The sequence below is a fragment of the Eutrema salsugineum genome, unplaced genomic scaffold (genome assembly GCF_000478725.1).
Source record: "Eutrema salsugineum unplaced genomic scaffold, Eutsalg1_0 scaffold_7, whole genome shotgun sequence".
Lineage (NCBI taxonomy): Eukaryota > Viridiplantae > Streptophyta > Magnoliopsida > Brassicales > Brassicaceae > Eutrema > Eutrema salsugineum.
In genome coordinates, this window is record NW_006256486.1 from 12,738,125 (window position 1) to 12,760,494 (window position 22,370).

Here is a 22,370-nt window from a genome sequence, read left to right on the forward strand (position 1 = left end):
TAACTACTTTAGGTATTTGGAAATATTCTTCTTATAATTTTTAGTGTTATCGTAAATTATTTCATTTTAAAGGTGTATATTCAATGAGTTTCCTTTATCTATAATCTTTAAAATACTAAATTTTATAACCTAATTATTTTATGTTATGGCGGTTCTTATACTATATATATACATGCGTACTCTATTGAGTTACCTACAACTTTCTTCATTGTCTTAATACTTCCTTGGTCTTTGTTCGATGTCAATTTTTAAAAGAAAGTCGTCGATTTCGGTTCTCATTCGTGAGCTCAATCCAATTTCAGATAGCTATGTGATAAATGTTAAGGTTCTTAAAATTTGGGATGGTTTCAAAGGAAAGGGTGGGTCTTCACTCGAGATGGTGTTAGTTGATCGAGAGGTGTGTTTAGTACTATTAATATATATTATCTTAATCGGTATTGTTAGTATGTTTGTAACGTGATTCTTTTCTTAATTCATATTTATTTTTTGTGTGTTATTTATCAGGGTGATAGGATTCATGCTTCTGTTGATAAAGAATTTGTCAAGACTTTTCGTAAGGATTTGGTTGAAGGACAAGCAATATCTATAAACACTTTTAAGGTTGTTGACTATAATAGTGACTTCTGAAGCGGTCGTTCGCTTTACAAGATCGTCTTTTATGCTACAACTATTGTTGAAAAGTGCAAAGACTTCCCAACTGAGGTTCCTGATAAATTTTTAAAGAGTTTCCTCGAAATTTTATCAAAAGATCTTGATAATAGTTATTTGATTGGTATGTTCAGTTATTTCATACTTTATTACCTTTGTTGTATTTGAATCTAATTCTTTTGTTTATATATATATATGTATTACATATAAATCTTGGTTTTTAGATATAATTGGTCAGATCATTCGTGTTGGTCATGTTGAGAATGTTGTGGCTCAAGGAAAGCGACGTTTTCGACTCAAAGTATCTCTCAGAGACACAAGGTCAGTTCATTGTTTTTAACGTTATAATTATCCCCCATTACTTCTCTTACATACCTTATTGTTGTGACTGATGGGTTGTTTTTTTCTTGCTTATATGAATATTATGTTTGATGTTAGTCTTTTTATGTGTCAGTGATCTAAGTGATCTACAGCTACAGTGTACTCTCTGGGGTGATTATGCGAAACAAGTGTCTGATTATGTTAAGCGTAACTCTGCATCAGTTGTTTTGATTTTGATCAGACTTGCTTGCATCAAAGAGTATCGTGGTGCGTTTTTGACATAGTTTTCTTAACGTTGTTATTTGTTAATATTCAATTAGTGATTTTTTATATAGGTGAGGTTAGTGTTTCGAATGCATTCAATACGACTCTCATCTTGATGGATCCAGTTACAACATACGCAACTAGATTTCGATCAGAGTATGTCCCTTTTAATATTTTTAATATATATTGGGTTAATTGTACAAAACATCTAGCATAATTTTCACAATTGTTAATTCGTTTGTTCTAGGTTGCCAAATGATAGATTTATACTTACACCAGTCGAAGAGGAAGCTTCTAAGGATTCTGATGAGGTTTTGATGGAGGATTTTTTTGGTGATAATATCTATAGGAGAACGTTAGATGGTGTTCACAATGCCAGCAGAGGTATATCTTTTGTTTATCTTCTTCTTTTTTTTTGTTGTAACTTTTTTTTTATTTAGTTTATTAATTGATATGTTTCTGATATGTTCGGCATGTAATTGTGATTTGTAGGTTGGCAAGTACGTGACATTGGTTAGTGTGACTTCGATAGGCAATAGTAATAGTTGGTATTACATTGCATGAAAAACTTGCAATAAAAAGGTTTATCCGATTCCACAGAAGACCAGTGATACTAGCCCTCCTTTGTGGAAATGTGTGAACTGATTGAAAAATGTTTCAGATGTCACTGCTTGGTAAACATTCTTATGTTTTTATATAGTAAGAATAACGTATTAAATTTATATTGATGATATTTTTAGAGTATTGTATAATGAGAACTGATTTCTTTTGTTGTTTGTAGCTTTTTCCTTATGTTGAATGTCACTGATGGCGATGGTGGTTTGGCAGTCTTTCTTCTTTTTGATTAATATGCTCAAAGGTTACTTAAGAAGACAGCTGAAGAAGTTTACGAAGAGTTAGATGGGGTATGTTTTATATAGTTTTGTACTTTTATTAACGTGTATTTGTAGTATTTTAATTTTTTATTTTATTTTTTTTAATGGCAAAGGATGATTCATCTGCTCTTCTGACTACTTTGAGAGAGTTATCTGGCAAGGAGTTTCTTTTCAGACTATCAGTGTCTGATGATAATATTAACAAGATTAAAACTTCATTTGTTATTGACAAGTTTACGACAGAGGACCATTTATTTGAAATCTTCCGTGATCAGGTCTATTCACGGGTATGAGTTTTGATATATTAATTAATGAGATTTTCAGTCTATACTTTATTTGTCTGAGATAATATTCCTGTTTGTAGGCACCAATTTCTTTGTCAAGTTCTATAGAAGAATCCGAAAGTTCTCCTATCTCGCCAGCTACTCCAGTCTCAAAAAGGACGAATGCTGATATCAGTGGAGGTTCTAATTCATCATCTAGACCAACGAGGAAAGGAAAAAAAATCATAATGTTGATCGTATAACGTCGTTATATGATTCATTGGGTCTTGATTTCGTATTTTTATGTTTCTTTATTAAGGATTTATTACTTAGACTATTTATTTATTTTTATTTTTCGTTGGTGTTATAAATTTGGTTTAAATAAAACTTGAGATATTTTTGATTGGCGTTGTATTGTCATGATTTGAATTGGGTTTGTTCCATCGATGATATACTTGATAATTTTATATATGAGAAAAATATTTAACAATAAATCAAAATAATTTTTTAATTTATTATGTTATATGAAATGATAAATACATGACATAATCATCAATATATACAGTCAAACTTTCTATACGCTTATCATATATATAAGTTTTTTCATTTGTAGTTTACTTTTAAGATTCCATTTAATACAATCGTTTTATATGATTGTTATTCAGAGAATTCATAATGTTGGAAAATTATCTTCAATATATCTGTATTTCTTGCGTGTCTACGATTCTGTAATTTTGTCGATAGGTTTAATTGATTAAATAGAAGAATTTTGTGGCATGCACTAGCTTGATGTGATGATTGTATACTGAAGAAACTATTATATTTTTTGATTATTTTTGACTCGGTATGCTCGCGTATCTCGCTTGCGTGTATGCTTAGTAAACCAAATGCAATTAGATTTTATTCTCTCACATATTGCATGCTGCTAATGTCTCGAAAAAATATAATAACGGATGAAAAGATGCCTTTGACAGACAATTTTGTCATTTAAAATAAAACCTATAAATAAATTAATCTTTATTTTAATAATACATATTCAATGTTGTATGTTTCCATAAATTTATTGGGTTGAAAAAGGAAATAACTGTCTAGAATGTAACGCGTATATATATGTGTTCTCTTTACTTCTTTTTTTTACTTTTCTTTTTGTGTTCTTGAGAGAGAAAAAAAAATGTCTGATGTTGTTGATATCTCTAGGTTAGATTATTACACAACCGGCGGTGAAGTTCGTGTGCAAGTTGTTTGACTCTGGAAGAATGTAAATTTCTTTGGTGATACAATTGAGATGATTCTCGCTGACGATCAGGTATTTCATTATGTAGTTGTTATTTCTATATATATTTCAGAGGGTTGTTTTTAAAAGCAATTTTTCTTTTGGATTTTTACACTTTATCTTATGCGAAATCGATCTTAGGGTCATCGTATCGCTGCAACTGTCATGCCCGATGAAATCCCTCTGCATAGACCTGTACTTAAACAAGGTTACTGGTTTAGGGTTCGTCGATTCGTTGTTAAGAAGGCCAGTGGTTCGATCTGCATAACCGTAAACAGGCATCGGTTTATTTTTGGATCTCATACGGTCGTGATTCCTATCTCTCTTGTAACCCATAATCTACACTTGCGTCTCAATTGCACACGCTTCTTTGATATCGTGACTCGCGGATTAGATTTTGGGTTTTTAATTGGTAATATTGGTAACCATTTGTTAGTTTTGTGACAATTTTAGTATAATATATCGTTTTGTTAATATCACTTTTTTTGTATCCGATATAGATGTAATGGGATCCGTGTTGAAGATGGGTGATCTCTGTGAGATCAACAGCGGTGCTTATGAGGATAATGCAACATATGTTCGATTCGAACTTCTTGATGCAGGGTAAGATCTATGAGTTTATATTCAATTTATGCAAAAAAAAAAAAACAATGTATCGTTTTGGTTTTATGACATCTAAACTGGAAGAACCTTTTTGTTCTATTTTAATCAATTAGGAGAGATTGTGTATTGCCATGTATCGCCCGTGGGAATTTGGCTAAGAATCTGCATAGTGTTTATCAACGTAATCAAAGTGAATCAGTGGTGTTTGTGCTGAGGTTTTGGAAGATGACTAATGGTCAAGGTAGGTTTTTATTCCTTTTTTAGTATTTTAGAATAGCTAATCTTGCATTCTTCTAATTCTGATTCGTAAAATTAATGATAGGTGTTGATAAGAATTCAGTTGTCCTGTGCTCTTACCCTCCTTGCTCTGATTTTCTGTGTAATCCTGTTGATGACGAGATTGACGATTTCAGGGCTAAGTAAATATTAAATTTAATTTTTCTTTATTGACATATTTTGTTAGTTGATTTTAGATATATTGATCTAACATATCGATTTTTTTTTTGTAGGCGATACCGCCTTAACTAATGCACCATCGATGGAATGTCAATTCCTTATCTTTCTTTTTAATGTTTGTAAAAATATTATATTATGATACTTATTAAGTGATATCGGTTGTTGTCTAATCTACAATTTCGGTTTGACTCTATGCATACTGCATTATGTCTTATTTATATTATCAATGTTATGAATGATTATGTCTTATTTATATTATGAATGTTATGAATGTTATTAATGATATTGTTACATTGTCTTTAGTGTCTAGAATAAATCCGTGTATCAATGGTTTTGTAGTGTTTTCATCTTTTTTGGTGATTTATGGTGATTTGAAAAGTTGATTTGTAAACTATAGTCTACTCAAAGGGCTAAGTATTCATTGCGTTTTTGAAAAAATATCTGACAACTTCTGATAGATTTGAATTGATGGATATCTATAGTTTTTGATATATGTATATCTATAATATTTGGTAGATGTATATCTCCAATATACAATAAACTTATCGAAAACATAAATTTAAAATATTAACTAATATTATGATTTTATGTAATATATATATATATATTTAGATGTTATATATGATAAACTAAAATTTGTTATTTAATGACTGATATACTGAATGTGACAGTTATTCTAATTTCGAAAAAAAATTATTTGGTTTTCATATACTGTATTTCCTCGATTTAGTCCTTTATTTTTCTGGTATATTGTTTATTCTGGTGTGTATATATTCAATAAATTGTAAAAATTTTAACATAGAATAGCTTCCCCAAAATAAATTTTTTTGTAGAGAACATTTTCTAAAAAGCGTTTATGGTTTTGTTGGTATTATGACAGCCTAGATAGAATATTGTTGGTATTATGACAGCCTAGATAGAATATTTTCGGTCAGTCTTTTGTTGATATACCTATATTCTAATAATACAAAATATTAATATTAATAATTTATTAATAATTTATTAATAATTTATTAATAATTTAGTATATTAATATCTGTTAATCGAGTATTGTAAACTACTTATTATTATTACATTTTCGGTAATGATTATCTCTTTACAGAATATATGGCTTATGGGAATCGTTTATCGTTTACATGCGGTTTAGGCATTAATATTATCTATATAATCAAAAATGTTAAAATTGAATATTTATATAATTAAAAATGTTTAAAGTACTAAAACCCTAAATTTGTAACATTATATATATATATATGTGTATATGTATTCATGTCCATTAGGTTAATTCATCGTCCTAGGTCTATTGTTTCGTTGCGTCTCTTCTAATGGAGTTTCCAGGTTTTTTATTCTTATTTCGTTTAATTTGTAGCCTATTTTTAGTCATCACACAATTCTCTCAAATCTTTATTTGTTATTCTTCACATTGAGAATCTGAGATGACGACTTTTTCTTGGTATATGAGAGTTTCTTTCTTATTTTTGTGGATTTCTAATAGACAATGATGTTCATGGAAGAGGCAAAGTGGAGATTCTACCTTTTCATTTACCTCCCTCAAAGAACGTTTTCTCATATGACCTAGATTTACCAGTTTCAGAAACAAAAACTAAGTTTTCAGCTTGGATGGTGTGTAACCAGGACTCTCCTAATGCCCGAGAGCTGTTATACTCTGAAATACCAAAAGACTTTGTTTGGGATCGTATACGAAAACTTTGGAAGCCACGTATTCGTTCTACGTTAAGTAGGTTTATGGTTGATCGTTGTAGCGTTGATGATGGTGAGCTTTACTACCTGCGTCTTTTGTTGGATGTCGTGAGAGGACCACGTTCTTATGAAGATATCAGGACTGTTGAAGGTGTTGTTTATCCTACATTCAAAGATGCATGCAAAGAATTGTCTTTGATTTGATGAATTTCGTCAAACTTTTTTTTTCATATGAAGTTTGTGTTATAAACACTGATCCATTTATATCGTGGAATAGTTCATTTTTTTTATAGTTGTATCTTTCGGGAATTATTAATATGAATCATATTTATTATATGGCTAAGCTAACGAGTTTTATTTATCTTATGAACAATATAAGCTAATAAGTTATGTTTAGAAAAGGAAATAATATATATATAAATTGTTTAATGTGATAAAATAAACTAAAGAATATGCTAAACCGTTGAAAACTCTTTGATGCTTTACAAATATATATTCTCATATTTAATACTTTTACACATTACCAAACGTTTTTTTTTTAGTATTATAATCGAGAAAAGAAAATATATAATGCATCACCTTACGATCGATCTTAATATAAAATATTGAGAATTGGAAAATATGGAGTTTTATAGGATGTATCAAAAATGTACATTGTTCGGCAAATGGAAAAAAAAAATCTTATTTTAGAAAATATTTAGGATTAGCACAGATTCTGAATCATTAATCTATAAATATTTTCGGTTATACAGAAAATATAAAAAAAAATCTAAGTTAGTTAACATAAATGTATACTATATAATATAATGATATATATGTATATATATGTATTTATATATATATATATATATACATTGATAAACAATTTTTGTGTACTTCTGTTATAAAAAATCAGAATGAAGCGCAAAGCTAGGTCTGATGATGCTGACTTCATGGTTTCTTCATCTGTATCCAAAAAAAGTGAGTTATGGTCGATGTCACATGTTTATTGGTATGGAAAAATATCTAAAATTGTAATTATTTAATTAACATAGATTGGAGTGCAAGAAACGAAATATATGCCCCAACCAAAGCTGGTGATAGTTACCAAACTGGTCGAGGGATTGGTCAATCCTACGTTGATGAGAGAGATTTATCCTTGGAAGGTTGCCGTGCTGCGAGGAAGAGAAGAAAGATTATTATGAGAGATAAGAAAGCCTTAAAACAAGATATTGGTTTGATTTATAATTTGTTCTGAATTATATATTTTGTTTTATCAAATTAATTATCAACAAATTAATAGTTGTATTAAACTTTTGTTATCTATGATCTTCTGTGTAGATTCCTTGTTTGATTCTTACAATAGTGCCGAGTTTGCTTGCTTTATAGCTACTGATTCTGATTCTGAAAGAGAAAACGATGAAGATAGCGATTCAGAAGAGCAATTGGCTGATATTGTCGTGCCACAAGGAGAGAATACCGATATTTCTCCTATTAATAAAAAAAGTTCTACGTCGAGGAAAAGAAAAAGGGCAACCAATAATGGTGTTGCTACCGCAGATGAACCAATTGTTCGGACAGACATATTCTCAATTGTAAAACCGGGATTAGATGTTAAGGGTATTATTTTAGTTTTATTAATTAACGTTTTATATTGGTTTTTGTAATTTAGTTCTTAAATTTTTATTATTACATAATAAAATCTTTTTTTTAGGTTATTATGATGATGGTGATCCTATTTATATATGTGAGTTTTGCAAAGCTTATATGTGGTATGGAGAAAGGTTGGTGAAAAGGGCTACACGAGCTAAACCCAAGTTTTCAAAATGCTGCATGCAAGGCAAAGTTGTTCTTCCCTTGATTAGGGCTCCACCACAATCTCTATTATCGTATTTATACAATGTTGGTGATAAAAGGTCTCATTTTCGTGACCATATCCGTGCATATAACATGATGTTTTCTTTTACTTCGCTTGGAGGAAAAGTTACCAACTCAATCAACGATGGAAAAGGGCCATATGTTTTCCAGCTATGTGGTGAGAACTATCACTCAATAGATGATATGATACCGGCTCCTGGTGCAAATCCAGCATTCCTTCAGCTTTACATACATGACACCGCAAATGAAACATCCAACAGAATTTCTGCATATGGGTAAGAAAAAATTATGTTTGTTTTTTTACTGCTGTTTTTTGGTTTTTTAAGATATAAAAAGTTCTAACGAATTGTTATTTTGATTCGTTTGTTTTTGGTGATAAAGGACGGTTGGTTCCACTTCAGCATTAAGAGAATTGGTTGTTAAAACACTTAAAAAATGTTGGATAGACATAATCGTCACGTCAAAGCTTTCAGGACGGTACGAGATAAGTTTGGAAGTCTTGGGGATACCAGTGGTTTATGGTTAAAACTGGAATATGATAGAACATCAGATGGACGTACTACTAATTTTCCAACTGCAAAAGAAGTTGCTGCGTTGGTACCTAATGATTTCGATGTTGGAATCGAAACACGAGATATAGTTATTGAAAGTAGGTCTGGAAGATTGAAGAGAATCAGTGAATTGCATCCTGCTTATTTGCCTTTACAATATCCATTGTTGTTTCCATATGGTGAAGATGGATTTAGACTTGGTATAGATATTGGATATGTAGATAAGAAGGGGAAGAAACGTTTGACGATTACTATGAGAGAGTTCTTTGCTTTTCGGTTTCAAGAGAGGTTTGGAGAATCTCCAACAATTGTAATGTCCGGAAGATTGTACCAACAGTTTTTGGTTGACGCGTTCACGATGATCGAGACGAATAGACTTCGCTTCATATCAATGAATCAACAAAAACTTCGATCCGAGACTTTCGATAGTATAAAGGATGCCGCTGATAAAGGAAATTCTGATCTTTCTGAGAAAGGTAGAAGAATTTTCATTCCTGCTTCTTTTACTGGTGGTACAAGATATATGCTTCAACATTATCTGGATGCTTTGGCCACGTGCAAACATTTTGGATTTCCAGATTTGTTCATCACGTTCACGTGTAATCCAAAATGGCCTGATATTACTAGGCATTTACAAAGACATAATTTGAAAGCAGAAGATAGACCAGACATATGCGCTCGAGTATTCAAAATGAAACTTGATGATCTCATGTACGAGCTAACTAAAAAAATGTCTTGGGAGTTGTAAATGCTGGTACGCTCTATTTAAATGTAAATCTATATTGATGATATTAGCATATGATTTTTGATAACTAATTTATTTTTTATGTTTTTACGTGTTTTATGATAGCAATATATACAATAGAGTTCCAGAAGAGAGGACTTCCTCATGCTCATATCGTTCTTTTTTTGAGGCCCGAAGACAAACTACCAACTGGTGATGATATCGACAAGATTATATGTGCTGAGATTCCTGATAAGGAAACTGATCCTCATCTATATGAAATTATTGGTGATGTGATGATGCACGGACCATGTGGTGCTTTGGATAGGGATAGTGTTTGTATGGCTGATGGTAGATGTACCAAATTTTTTCCAAAGGCATTTAGTCCTGTTACTAAAGTTGAAGATGTTGGATACCCGATATACAGGAGACGTGAAGACAAGAGATTTGTAACGAGGAAAGGATTCAATTGTGACATTGGTTATGTGGTTCCGTATAACAGAGAACTTTCTATTCGATATCGAGCTCATATTAATGTGGAATGGTGTATACAATCGCGTTCTGTCAAGTATCTTTTTAAATATATTCATAAAGGAGCTGATTATGTTCGCGCAGTAGTAGGCAAAGATGACGAAGATGATGAAGTTAAGAAGCATTTCAACTGTAGGTATGTTTCTTGCAATTTTCATTATTTATCTTATCAATGAAGTCTTCAATACCATCATTGATATTTACTGTATGTTGTGTTTAGGTATATATCACCTGGCGAGTCTATATGGAGGATCGAGGGTTATGATACACATAGTCGTACAGTTTCTGTGACAAAACTCCCGTTTCATCTGCCGAATCAGCAATTAATTATATACAATGAAGATGATCCTGCTGAAGAAGTGGTTGAACGTGCTACCGTTGGTATGTCCAAATTCATGGCTTGGATGGAATGTACTAAAGAGTATGAAGAAGGTAGGTCTTTAACTTACGTAGAGTTTCCACATAAATTTGTTTTTGATACAAAGTTAAGGAAATGGAAACCAAGGAAGAAAGGAAAAACTATTGGTAGGATCACCTATGTTCATATGTCTGTAGGAGAGGCTTATTATTTGAGGCTCTTGCTCAATATAGTTATAGGTCCAACGTGTTTCGAAGATATAAGAACGGTTAAAGGGCATCATTATGATACATTCAAAGAAGTTTGCTTTGTCCTTGGGTTACTCGATGACGACAAAGAATACATTGAGGCTATAAAAGATGCAAGTTTATGGGTTAGTGCAATAACTATGCGTAGGTTGTTTGTAGTTGCCGACTACAAGAAGTGTTTCTATGCCTTCGAGAGTTTGGGATGCTACTTGGGATATTTTATCCCAAGACGTGTTATATACTCAAAGAAAAATTCAAAAAAAAACCAGGTCAGTTTTTTAATCAATACTAAAATAATTATTTGTTTAACTATTTTACGTGATATGCTATATATTCATCTTTCTGTTTGGGTTACTGATTTGCAGATCTTAGGCTGTCTACTGAGCAGGTTAAAAACCTTTGCTTAGCTGAGATAGAGATGCTTCTGCGTACTGCTGGAAGTTCTCTTACAGATTTTTCATGTATGCCGTATCCAGATGATTTGGATATGACTATACGCGGTAATCCTCTTATTCGTGATGACAAAAGTTATGATCGAGATTATTTGCGAGTTAGACATGATGAGTTGTTTGCCACGATAACTGATGAACAACGACTTATCTATGATGAGATTCTAGAAGCTGTTTATTCAGGCTCTGGCGGAAGGTTTTTTGTTTATGGTTCTGGTGGTACCGGAAAAACGTATCTATGGAGCTTATTAGGAGCCGCGTTACGTTTAAAAGGTGATATTGTTCTGAATGTTGCATCAAGTGGAATTGCTGCTTTGTTATTGCAAGGAGGTCGAACGGCCCATTCGAGATTTGCAATTCCAATTGTTGTTAATCGTTTTACGACGTGTGCAATCAAATCTCAATCAAACCTTGCAGAACTGATCGATGCATCTAAACTGATAATATGGGATGAAGCATTAATGATGAGTAGGGATTGTTACGAGACATTGGATAGAACCTTGAGAGATATATTAAAATGTGACAAGCCTTTTGGTGGTAAAGTTATCGTTTTTGGTGGAGATTTCAGGCAAATTTTTCTTGTTATTCCAAACGCAGGCAAAACAGAGATTCTTATGGCTACTTTAAATTCATCTCCCCTTTGGTTTGGATGTAAAGTGTTGAGGCTTACACGTAACATGCGACTAATCCCTGGAGACAACAGTCGTGAGATGTGTGAGCTAGCATCTTTTACAAGGTGGATTCTTGATATTGGAGAAGGAAAAATAAATCCGAGTGATAGCGAGGAAAGCGAGATCGATATTCCGAGTGAACTATTGATTCATGATTGTGAGAATCCGATTAAAGCTATTGTTGATGAAGTTTATGGACAGGATTTTCACAAAAAGACTGATCCTAAGTTCTTTCAGGATAAGGCTATTTTGAGTCCAAGGAATGAGGAACGAACCTATCTAAGTTGTGATAGTATTGATCCTTCTGATAGAGAAATTGATACGGATGATGCATCTGAAATTCCCTCTCAGAGTGTTCGCTCAGACAGCAAAAACGATCCGGGTAATATGATATATACAGAAGAGTTTCTAAACAGTGACAAAGTTTCTGCTTTACCCAACCATTGTTTGCATTTAAGAGCTGGATCTCCTGTTATGTTGCTGAGGAATATTGATCCTAGGAATGGTTTGTGTAATGGAACTAGGTTACTTATTACTCAGATGGCCAATTATGTCCTAGAGGCTATAATAATAACTGGTGACAAAATAGGAGAGAAAGTTCTTATTCCTAGGATATTTTTATCTCCGACAGAGACTAAATTTCCTTTCAGAATGAGGCGCAAACAGTTTCCAATTACCCTTGCTTTTGCGATGACGATAAACAAGAGTCAGGGTCAGACACTTGCTAAAGTTGGATTGTATCTGCCTAAACCAGTCTTTACACATGGTCAACTGTATGTTGCTGTTTCGCGGGTAACATCCAAATCAGGAATAAAAATCTTAATCACGGACAAAGACAAAAAGCCTCAAAGGAAGACATTAAACGTTGTATACAAGGATGTCTTTGATAATATTTAGTCGCTTTGTTGTTTTTGTGGCATTGCTTTTCTCTGTTTTATTGTTGTTTTAAAACTCGATTAGTATTTATTTGATTCTTGCTTAACAAAAAGAAAAATTTATCATCTATGAGTTATATTTTAAGGTTGGATTAGATTTAGATACAAAAATAATTCACTATATATTTACTGATTCACTTTTTATTTAATGAATTTATTGATTTTATATATATCATAATAAGCATATAATAATATCATCAAATAATATATCATCAAATACCATAAAGGAGAGAAGTCAAAAATATTACATAAATATGGCCATTCAAAGTTTTTTAAGTGCTAACCATAAAATAAAATATAGTAGCAAGAAAATTTCAAAGAAAATATAGTTCACCATCAACTATATTCTCAACTTTCTGTTCCTCTTCCCATTCTTCACCTTCTTCTCTGACTACAAGACGAAAAATATAAAAATAACGGTTATATCAAGTAATTTCCTAAAAGTTTTCTATAATTTATTGAAAAATTTAACTGATTACCCATTCCGCTGTATTCATATGCCTGATCTTTGTCTCAACGAATCCACAATTTATGCATTTTAAACCTATTTCGAGATCTAGCCACAGTCCATATTTCCCTTTTTTACAGCGTGATTTTGGAGATTCATCAGTTGATATCTTATTATCAGTCTATAGAGAGATATTACAAACAAAAAAAATTGTTATACATTCTAAAATCATGGATCTCTAATCGAAAATATATTAATAATTAAATATGAATGAAAGTATAACTTACTTCTTTGATAGTCGGTGTGACTTTTTCAATTGGTTGGCTTTGCGATTCCATTTCTTCCCAAATCATATTTAGTTCGATCTCCCGATCAGATGGCATAGGTGGTGACTTAGGTTCATCCTCACCGAAACGCATTCTCAATTGTGCTGGTGTGATTACGAGAAGTCCATTTTCATCGTATTTCTTTTGTTCTTTGTTCTCCATTTTTTCTTGTTTGTTTGTTTGGTTTGGTAATAAAGAATGGTAAAAGCGGAGACGTTTTGAAGACCTTTGGGTTTGTAAATATATTCAAGTTTCAATGTTTTTGGGAGAAATACTATTTAGTGGTTACACAACGACTTTGAGTCTTTGACTTTAACTGATATCTCATTATATAATTTAATGCAATCAAAACTACAAACAATACTTTATCGTGATATATATTATAACACAGAAAATCTGAATTACAAAAACAATAGATAAATAAATATATATATATATATATATTGTAATTTGCTTTCTAAATAAAACTTTATTCTATCATAGATAATCCCACTTCAGTATTTTTGTATAAGTTACAGACCATGTTCATAAAGTAAAAGTTATTCACTTTTCTCATAAAGTATGAAAGTCTTCTACTTATTATTACATTTTCCAAGAAGATATTGATACTTACAAAAATAACAATTTATATTATTCTATGAGAAATATCAAAATAGACTCTTTATTACGTACATAAATTAATGATTTTATTGATTTTATTCTTTTTCCTTTTGTGGTCAAATCTTAAGACAAATTAGTTAAGCAAGTTTTGAAATTTAATTTATGACGTAATGGAAAATTTACATTTAGTTTGGATTGTGATTTGTTTTTGAAGATATTTACAAATATTTAATGAGTAATATTCGGAATATTTACATTTTGCGAATATACTTTTTATGTTGATTTATGCATATATATATATGTGTGTACTTTGTTGATTTGTTCACGGTCTTCAAGAAAGATTAACATTGAGTGATGGCAAATTATGATTTCGTTCAAACACTGAGCTCACGGAGATCTGATTGGAAAATTGTGGTAAAAATATTGAAAAAATGGAAGGTGGGTTGTTCGTGTAGCAAGAGAAGCTTAAATTTGATTGTTGTCGACGAACAGGTATTTTAATTATATTTCGTGATATTTTTATGTATATATATATATACAAGTATTATTATTATTCTGATTACGATATTTTGATTTGTTTGTATATTGATGTAGGGTTCTAGAATACATATTCGGGCAAATAATCAAATGATGGACTATTTCGATCGGAATTGTATAAAAGAACAATGGATCATGTTATCTGGATTTCTTTTGAATCCTTATAATTGGAGAACTGTCGTAAATATTACGAAACATGATTATGTTATTACTTTAACGAAAAATGCTATCCTTTTACCGGTTCTACCGGTAACTAACAATTCATTCCATAATTTTATCTCTTTATTATCAATTTATGAGTACCCAAGTGAGCATTATTATTTGATTGGTGAGTTTGATTTTAATTTCGAAATATAAAAGAAAATTAATTGTTTTAATTTATCGTTTTAATTTAGTTTAATTGTAAACTCAGATTTGATAGGATTGGTCGAAGATGCTAGGTACTTTACTATCACTTATCCAGATGGTACGACGAGGGCATCAATTCGGTTTCGTATCATAGACGATGAGTAAGTCAATTTACCTATAATTTTTATATTTAATTAGTTCTTAATAAATTTGTTTGTCAAAACATAGGGATGTAATGCTTGAGTGTATTGCGCATGGTGCGTTAGCATTTGAGATAAATAAAAAGTGTGTGAAGTCTAAAGGACCTTTTACTATTTGTGTTCTAACGGATTGGTGCATCCTAATTAATCGGGGTATGTGTTCTGATGCTACGATTTTTTTTTATATATAGTTAATGTTTTATAAACTAAAACGAATCAAATTATGTACGTTTTTAGAGAACGTGATTATCCAAGATCATGAAGAACATGGTTTATCCCGTTTTGACGTTGTTCAAGATATCAATCAAGTATCCATTTTAAAATCCAAGTAAGTAGTTTTATTGATTATATTTATATTTGAATTAAAGGAACAACAATACTTCAGGATAATAAATAAGTAGGTTGATTGATATACCTTTAAAATCAATATTTCAGGATTTGGAACAAGATCAATTCAGGATTTGGAAGAGGTTGAATTATTTGGATGCAGCTGATATCTTATTGCCCTAATCTACTAAATTTATTAGTAATTAATAATGTTTTCAATATCACTCATATTGTTAATGTGTTATCTTAATATTTTCTAATTTTATTACGTATAATAATTCTTTCATCTAATTAAAGAGTTTTAAAATTCAGAATAATGAGAAAAAAGTCAAACAGAATTGTCAAACAAAATAAATGAAAACATCAAATGAAATTGATAGATTCAATGGCTAGGAAAAATAGGTGAGTGATCAAAAAAGTAGCCATCTTCAATGTTGTTAAAATCATCTGTGTAGTCAAGCCTGCAAGAACAAGATAAATAATGAGTCGAATATTCAAAAATTTTGTTTAGAAAATTTACAAGATGATAACGGTGAACAATGCTTACATAAAATGAGAATTTTCGACTTCAAGAATTGAAGGATCGAACAATATTTCAGAGAATTCTCGACCAGAACAAACACGTATTTCATCTGTACAATATGGAAAATTATATTAGCTACAATTGATATAAATATAAATTGATATATGGTTGGTCGACAGAATGAGAAATAACCTCCATATCGACACATCTCCCAAAATCTCAATACACAGAAAACGATTTTGCGACGAGGAGTGTTTTTCCATAAGGATTCAAAATGTTCAGCATCTCTTCCCCACGCTATGCAATTGATGTCGACACCCCTAAAAACCAGAATTAATATATCATTTTCCTTAACATTGAGAATATGATAGTAAAGATTTATATATGTATTAGTCTTTGTATCAATGGATTCTTACTCGAAATCTCTAATTGTAAATTTTAGAACACTTGAGTTGATTCTCTGATTTCCGATCCAAAATTGGTCTTGACGTTCCAATTGACAAACTTTGATAATACCTCTGATCAAATCAACTAGCATAAAACAATATATCCATATAGTTCAGTAGAGTATTAATTAATCTAATTGAGTATAATAAAATACTAAGAAAACATACCAACGTCTATGTTTTCCATCAGAGATTCGTCAAGGACTCTTCTAAAATTAGCAAATGAATACAACTGGTCATCTGATTTAGGCGATGTCTTCTCAACATGAGTATCCTCATCGATACAGATATGGAGACCATTGACTGTAATCCTCAAAGTTCCCGTGTGTGAAGTAATTTTGAAGTTACCAATGAAGTACCAATCTTTATCACACATCATGCCTTCATAACGGTCTACTAAACGATTCGGAATCGATGCACGTATTCGATCACCCTAGATTTTCAGTTAAAAAATAATGATGGTATTGATAATATATTAAGATTCAGACAGTATGTTATTTTTGAAGTTATACTTACATGTTCGTCTGCGAATTTAAACGATCTCTGAATACCGTGAACACCTAGACTTTCCTCGACACTCTTGATAATTTGAACACAGATAGAAGATCGATCAGATGTTATACCTAAATCAGAAATCATCGTGCAAGGAGACATTTTTTTCAAAAATAGATGCAGTTATTCTCAACAATGAATAGAATCGGATTACGAGTAACAAATGGGTATTACTTTAAAGTGAAAACCACCGTTACGATAACCAATAGTACTTTTTGCAATGTTTTGAAAAATAACGGTCATGTTTACCACCGCTAATTTAGTTGAATATATATGTCATGTTTTGTTATAATTATAATATAATAATTATGAAAATCAATAATAGAAAGCCTATAAAAATTCAATACACTTATAAATAAAACATCACCATCAAGAGTCTCTATTTATGTTAAACTTCTATTAAGGTTTAATATATATCGAGAAATTTTCAAATATATATAATGAATTGTATATCATTTAAATTTTAGGAATTATCTTAGAATTTCTTTTAAATTTGCATAAACATTCTTTCGTTCAATGTATATATAAATACATAAATTATGCATAATCTCAGATATAAAATTATATTATATAACTTCTAAAAGTATAAATTCCGCACTTGCGCGGACAGTCACATAATTTCTCCATAAAATCCTTCATCAAAGACTTCCCCGTCGAACACAAAAATAATTCTCTTACTCAGGATTACCCTAACCCAGTTCTATATTTCCAGGGAAAATATGTCAAGTTCATGAATTAAGCCATCGTGTTTTTCATTCCGTATCTCTCTTTTCAAATTTCTCGGTTACCCTAACCCAATTCTATAGTTCATTTTTCTCAAATTTCTGGGTTTCCTAAGAATTTCTTTTTTCATTCTTCAATATCTCTTATAAAGAGTGTTGAGCTTTTAGATTCAGAACACTTTGTAAGTTCTATCCGATCTGGGCTAGTGTTTTCATTATAGCGTTAGATTCGTTAGCCTTATTTTTCTTATGTTGAATCTGTAGCTATTTGGATCACTTGAGTTAAATCTCTGAAATCTACAGAGAAATTGAGTTATACGAATGTTTTAATTGAAAATCTGCAGCAGGCAAGGCATTACAGGCTGCTCGTTTGGAGAATTGCTTGGTTTGTCGTTCGGATTATATGTCTCCAAATTATACAACTACTCCTGGAAAGTTATCTGCAGCTTGAGATTTTGAGCATTCGCTTGGTGGACAATATAGTGAATGAATCATTTCTTAGGAATCTTAGGGATGGGTTTAGGCTACATTCTAATGTCTTGATCTTGTTTAAATCACATGTTCATGTGAGCATAACAAAACGGATATAAGAAAGTAATACAGAATCATGTAATCCACTCAAAGCATTTCTACGGACAAGAGAGCACAAAGCAATTTAACCGCAGGAGTGTTCTCGCATTTAAAAGGTTAGTCTATGAGGCAGATAGTGATTTTCCAATTAATTGGAGGCAGACAGTGATTTATCAATAGATTTGAGAATACACCATGCTCTGCTAATAACAAGGTATGAATTTCGCAGTCAGGTGGTGTTGTAAGCTCAAATGGACGGTTACAAGGGCGTCTTGAGGTTTCTAGGGGTTTTGGTGGTCGCCAATTCAAGAAGGTAATGATCCTTTCGACATGTTAAGAAGGTAATGAACCTAGCTTCATACATTGGCAATTCCAGACATTAAACTTGACTTGAATTAGCTAGTAATTCTGAAATCTTGCGAGTTATTCGTTGCTGTGAATGGTCACACCAGAAAGTTAAATTCAAAGTGTGCTCATATAATTTTAGGTGTTTGGAACAAGTGATGCTATTGGGTTTTTTCAGAAACTATTGAAAGTACGAAACCCCACTGGTCAAATTGCTTTGTCCGCCATTCCACACACTTTAACTAGATTGAACAATGCCCAAATAAGAGCAGTAGGGAAAATTAATGAGGGTTTTACTAAGAGGCTGTGATTTTGCAGGAGTGCTTTCCTGTAAGCACAATAAGTCGTCGTCTTGTTAAGGAAGCTGTGAAAGAAGGGCGGCTATCGAGGAGAGTTCTATAGCAGTGTGAGATAGAGTTCGATACTCTGCCTCGGTGAAGGATCGTGACACTGTGGGCTGTCTTTTTGCAGACCATAAAATGAGATTTGATCCAAGAGAGATGCAGAAACCACCACTGGACCTTCTAGTGTCTTTACATCCTGCCGAGTCGCTATCACAGTACGCACGAAGAGTGGAATCAGTGTCCGAATTGAAGTGAAGACCCATCTGCAAGGTACCCTTCAAGTAGCGGAGAATCCTTTTTAGAAGTGAGAAATCAGACACTGCAGGCTTGTGCATCTTCTGACACACATAATTAACGGTGAATTGAAATGTCTGCCCGTGTGAGGTATTGCAGCTTCCCAGCTAGGCTTCGAAAATATGTAGGATCAGAGAAGTCCTGGTCTTGATGAGGGACACGATGCAGTTGCAATGGCAACGGAGTGGGCATGGGAGCACAGTCTAACATTCATGCAATCGTAAGAAGATCAGTAACGTATTTAGACTGATTTAAGAAGAGACCTGTAGGAGAGCCAAATTCAATCAGATGTGAACTGAATTTATCAAACCAGGCCCTTGGGTTTTGTTTTAACCCATATATGGCTGTATGAAGTTTACAAACATAGTGGGGATGAGTTTTATCTTCAAACCCTGGTGGCTGTTTCATATAAACTGTTTCCAACAAGTCACCATGAAGAAATGCATTCTTCACATCCAGCTGCTTGATATCCCAACTTTCCACAACAGCCAGATGTAGAACTGTTCTTATTGTGGCTGTACGAACCACCGGGCTGTAAGTTTCCAAAAATATTTACGCCTTCCTCTTGTTCATATCCCTTAGCCACCAACCTCGCTCTCAACTTCTCTAAAGTGCCGTCTGCATTCAGTTTGGTTTTAAAAACCCACTTGCAGCCAAGGAGATTGGTATTTGGCAGTTTGGGAACTAAACTCCATGTTTGGTTTCATGACAAGTTCCCATTTCTTCCTCACAACCAGCTGTCCACTACAAGAAATCAGTAGATTTACAACGAAATTTAACGACGATATAAAATCGTTGTAAATTCCCTTCGAATAAACGACGATTTAACGTCGATCTTCAGAATCGTCGCCAAATCGTCGTTAATTTGCGACGAAATAAATTCGTCGTTAATTAACGACGATTTCGCGACGATTCTGAGAATCGACGTCAAATCGTTGTAACTCAGCAAGGATTTAACGACGAAATTTTTTCCTTGGCCATTAACGATGATTTCACGACAAAATAATAGTTAGGTCAAACACGTTTATACCAGATTCTTATTTGCGTCGTGAATTTGTCGGTAACCAAATTTTCGTCGTTAATTCGTTGTTAAATAACGTTGTTAATTCGATGGTAACCTAAAAAAAAATCTATATATAGTGCCATCCCATAACCCCAAAAATCACAATGCTCCCAAATAAAAGTGATTGAATTGATCACTTAATTGGGAACAAGTATAAGTTTTAAAAATATTCACTATTGGTAGTGAATATTAAATATACAAAATGTCGTCCATATACGAAATTCGGAAATGGATGTACAATCGTATTGATTCAACGGGATCGTTGACAAAAGAATTCAGTGAGGGGGTAGAGGGATTCATGCATGAGGCGGGAAAACTCCCAAGAACGATAACCAGTCGTATGATGTATTGTCCTTGTCCTAAATGCATGAATAGAAAATTTATCACTATCACGAAAGTGTGGTCGCATATATTAAATAGATGATTTATGCCACATTACTTTATATGGTATCATCATGGAGAAGGTCATGGAGAAACAGAGGAGGAGCCACATGTAACAACATGGGGGCATTTGACCCCAACAAAAATTAAAAAACTGGTGTATTTTAATAAGCTCTATGTTAATGCCCCCACTTATAAATTTGTGTATACTCCTATTTGCCCCCGATGAATAAAATTTCTGCCTCCGCCACTGTGGAGAAAGTGCAGGTAGTAGTAATAGCAATTATCAAGCATCAAATTTTGAAGATTCGTCAAACAATTTGCATCAAGATAAATATTATCATGCAGAGCAGCAAAGGTTTGATCATGATAAAATTCAAGACATGGTTACAGATGTATTTCACGAAACCACAAATACATTTGCACCTGTCCATGATGAGGAACCCATTGTAGATGCAAAAATTTTTTATGATATGTTAGGTGCTGCTAATCAGCCACTTTACAATGGATGCAAAGAAGGACAATTTAAATTATCACTGGCAGTTAGGATAATGACTATTAAAACTGATCATAACTTAGCTGAGACTTGCATGGATGATTGGGCTAACCTGATTAAAGAGTATTTGCCGGCAGACAATTTAGCAGCTGGAACTTACTATGAGATCCAGAAACTTATTTATAGTCTAGGATTGCCTTCTGAGATGATAGATGTCTGTGTTGACAATTGCATGCTATTTTGGAAAGATGATGATAAGTTGGACGAATGTATATTATTATTAATTATTTTTTTTTTAATCTTACTTATATAAATTTTTGTATTGTTATTTTAGGTTCGGTATTCATAGCAAGGTTGGCCGCATGGTTTCTGATATTATCAAGTCCTATTTTGTGGAGCCTCATTGCAATCTCAGCCAGCTTTCTCAGCATACCATTGACACATGGTTCAAAATATTTGCGGTAAAATGATTTTTTAAAAATAATTTGTAGTTTATTTAAGTAATTGTTTTAATTATTCAAATATGTAATTATATGGTTTTCTTTTGTAGCAACGGTATGACTGGGATGAGAAAGACCACAGCGAGGTGGAAATGCTCTTTACCGAGAGAGTGAAGCTTCGACTTATGGGCACGGTTTCTGATTGGAAGAAATTGTGGAAAGTCATTGGTGATGATGCAAAGCCTATTAGCATGGACCCTGAGGTGTGGAAGGGTTTGGTGCGATACTGGCTAATTCCGCATTCGCAGGAGATTGCAGAAAAGTGTTCTAATTCCCGCAATGCGACTGGTCCAGACGGTCAGAAAGTGGCTTTTACTCATACAGCTGGCCAAACACCATTTGGGGGTGTTCGAATGCAGATGGTATGAAATAATTATTTATATATTTTTGAAATAATTATTTATATATTTTTGAAATAATTAATTTATGGTTTTTTATATTATAATAATTTTTTTAGGCTGCCGAGAATGGAGGCGAACTCCCGCCAATGACAAAGGTTTTCGAGAAGTGTCATCGGAAAAAAGATGGTGCATTCGTTTCTGAGAGAGCCGAGGAGATCTTTAATGAAGTTACTTCAAAGGTTGCTGAGCGAGACCCAGCTATCTCCCGGAGGTTCTTCA

The 22,370-nt window shown here is 32.5% G+C and overlaps 1 protein-coding gene and 1 long non-coding RNA gene across 3 annotated transcripts; both read left to right on the forward strand.

Moving 5' to 3' along the window:
* Nucleotides 1-376: 376 nt before the first annotated feature.
* Nucleotides 377-12,690, forward strand: LOC18010973. Its single transcript, XM_024150854.1, has 21 exons — nucleotides 377-397; nucleotides 505-600; nucleotides 887-969; nucleotides 1,103-1,236; nucleotides 1,305-1,389; nucleotides 1,481-1,617; nucleotides 1,726-1,733; nucleotides 2,473-2,572; nucleotides 4,145-4,247; nucleotides 4,361-4,488; nucleotides 4,570-4,666; nucleotides 7,300-7,364; nucleotides 7,439-7,618; nucleotides 7,725-8,003; nucleotides 8,098-8,536; nucleotides 8,643-8,738; nucleotides 8,804-9,288; nucleotides 9,663-10,203; nucleotides 10,288-10,499; nucleotides 10,623-10,868; nucleotides 11,039-12,690. Exons 1-21 carry the CDS (start codon nucleotides 377-379, stop codon nucleotides 12,688-12,690), a joined length of 5,187 nt encoding a protein of 1,728 aa, XP_024006622.1.
* Nucleotides 12,691-17,673: 4,983 nt separating this feature from the next.
* On the forward strand, nucleotides 17,674-19,704 carry LOC18010974. 2 transcript variants are annotated; one of them, XR_002897373.1, is made up of 3 exons: nucleotides 17,674-18,443; nucleotides 18,557-18,668; nucleotides 18,991-19,704. It is a non-coding gene; the product is annotated as an uncharacterized LOC18010974 (long non-coding RNA). The 2 variants fall into 2 exon arrangements; XR_002897372.1 differs by having other exon boundaries at nucleotides 18,557-18,640.
* The last annotated feature ends 2,666 nt before the right edge of the window (nucleotides 19,705-22,370 follow it).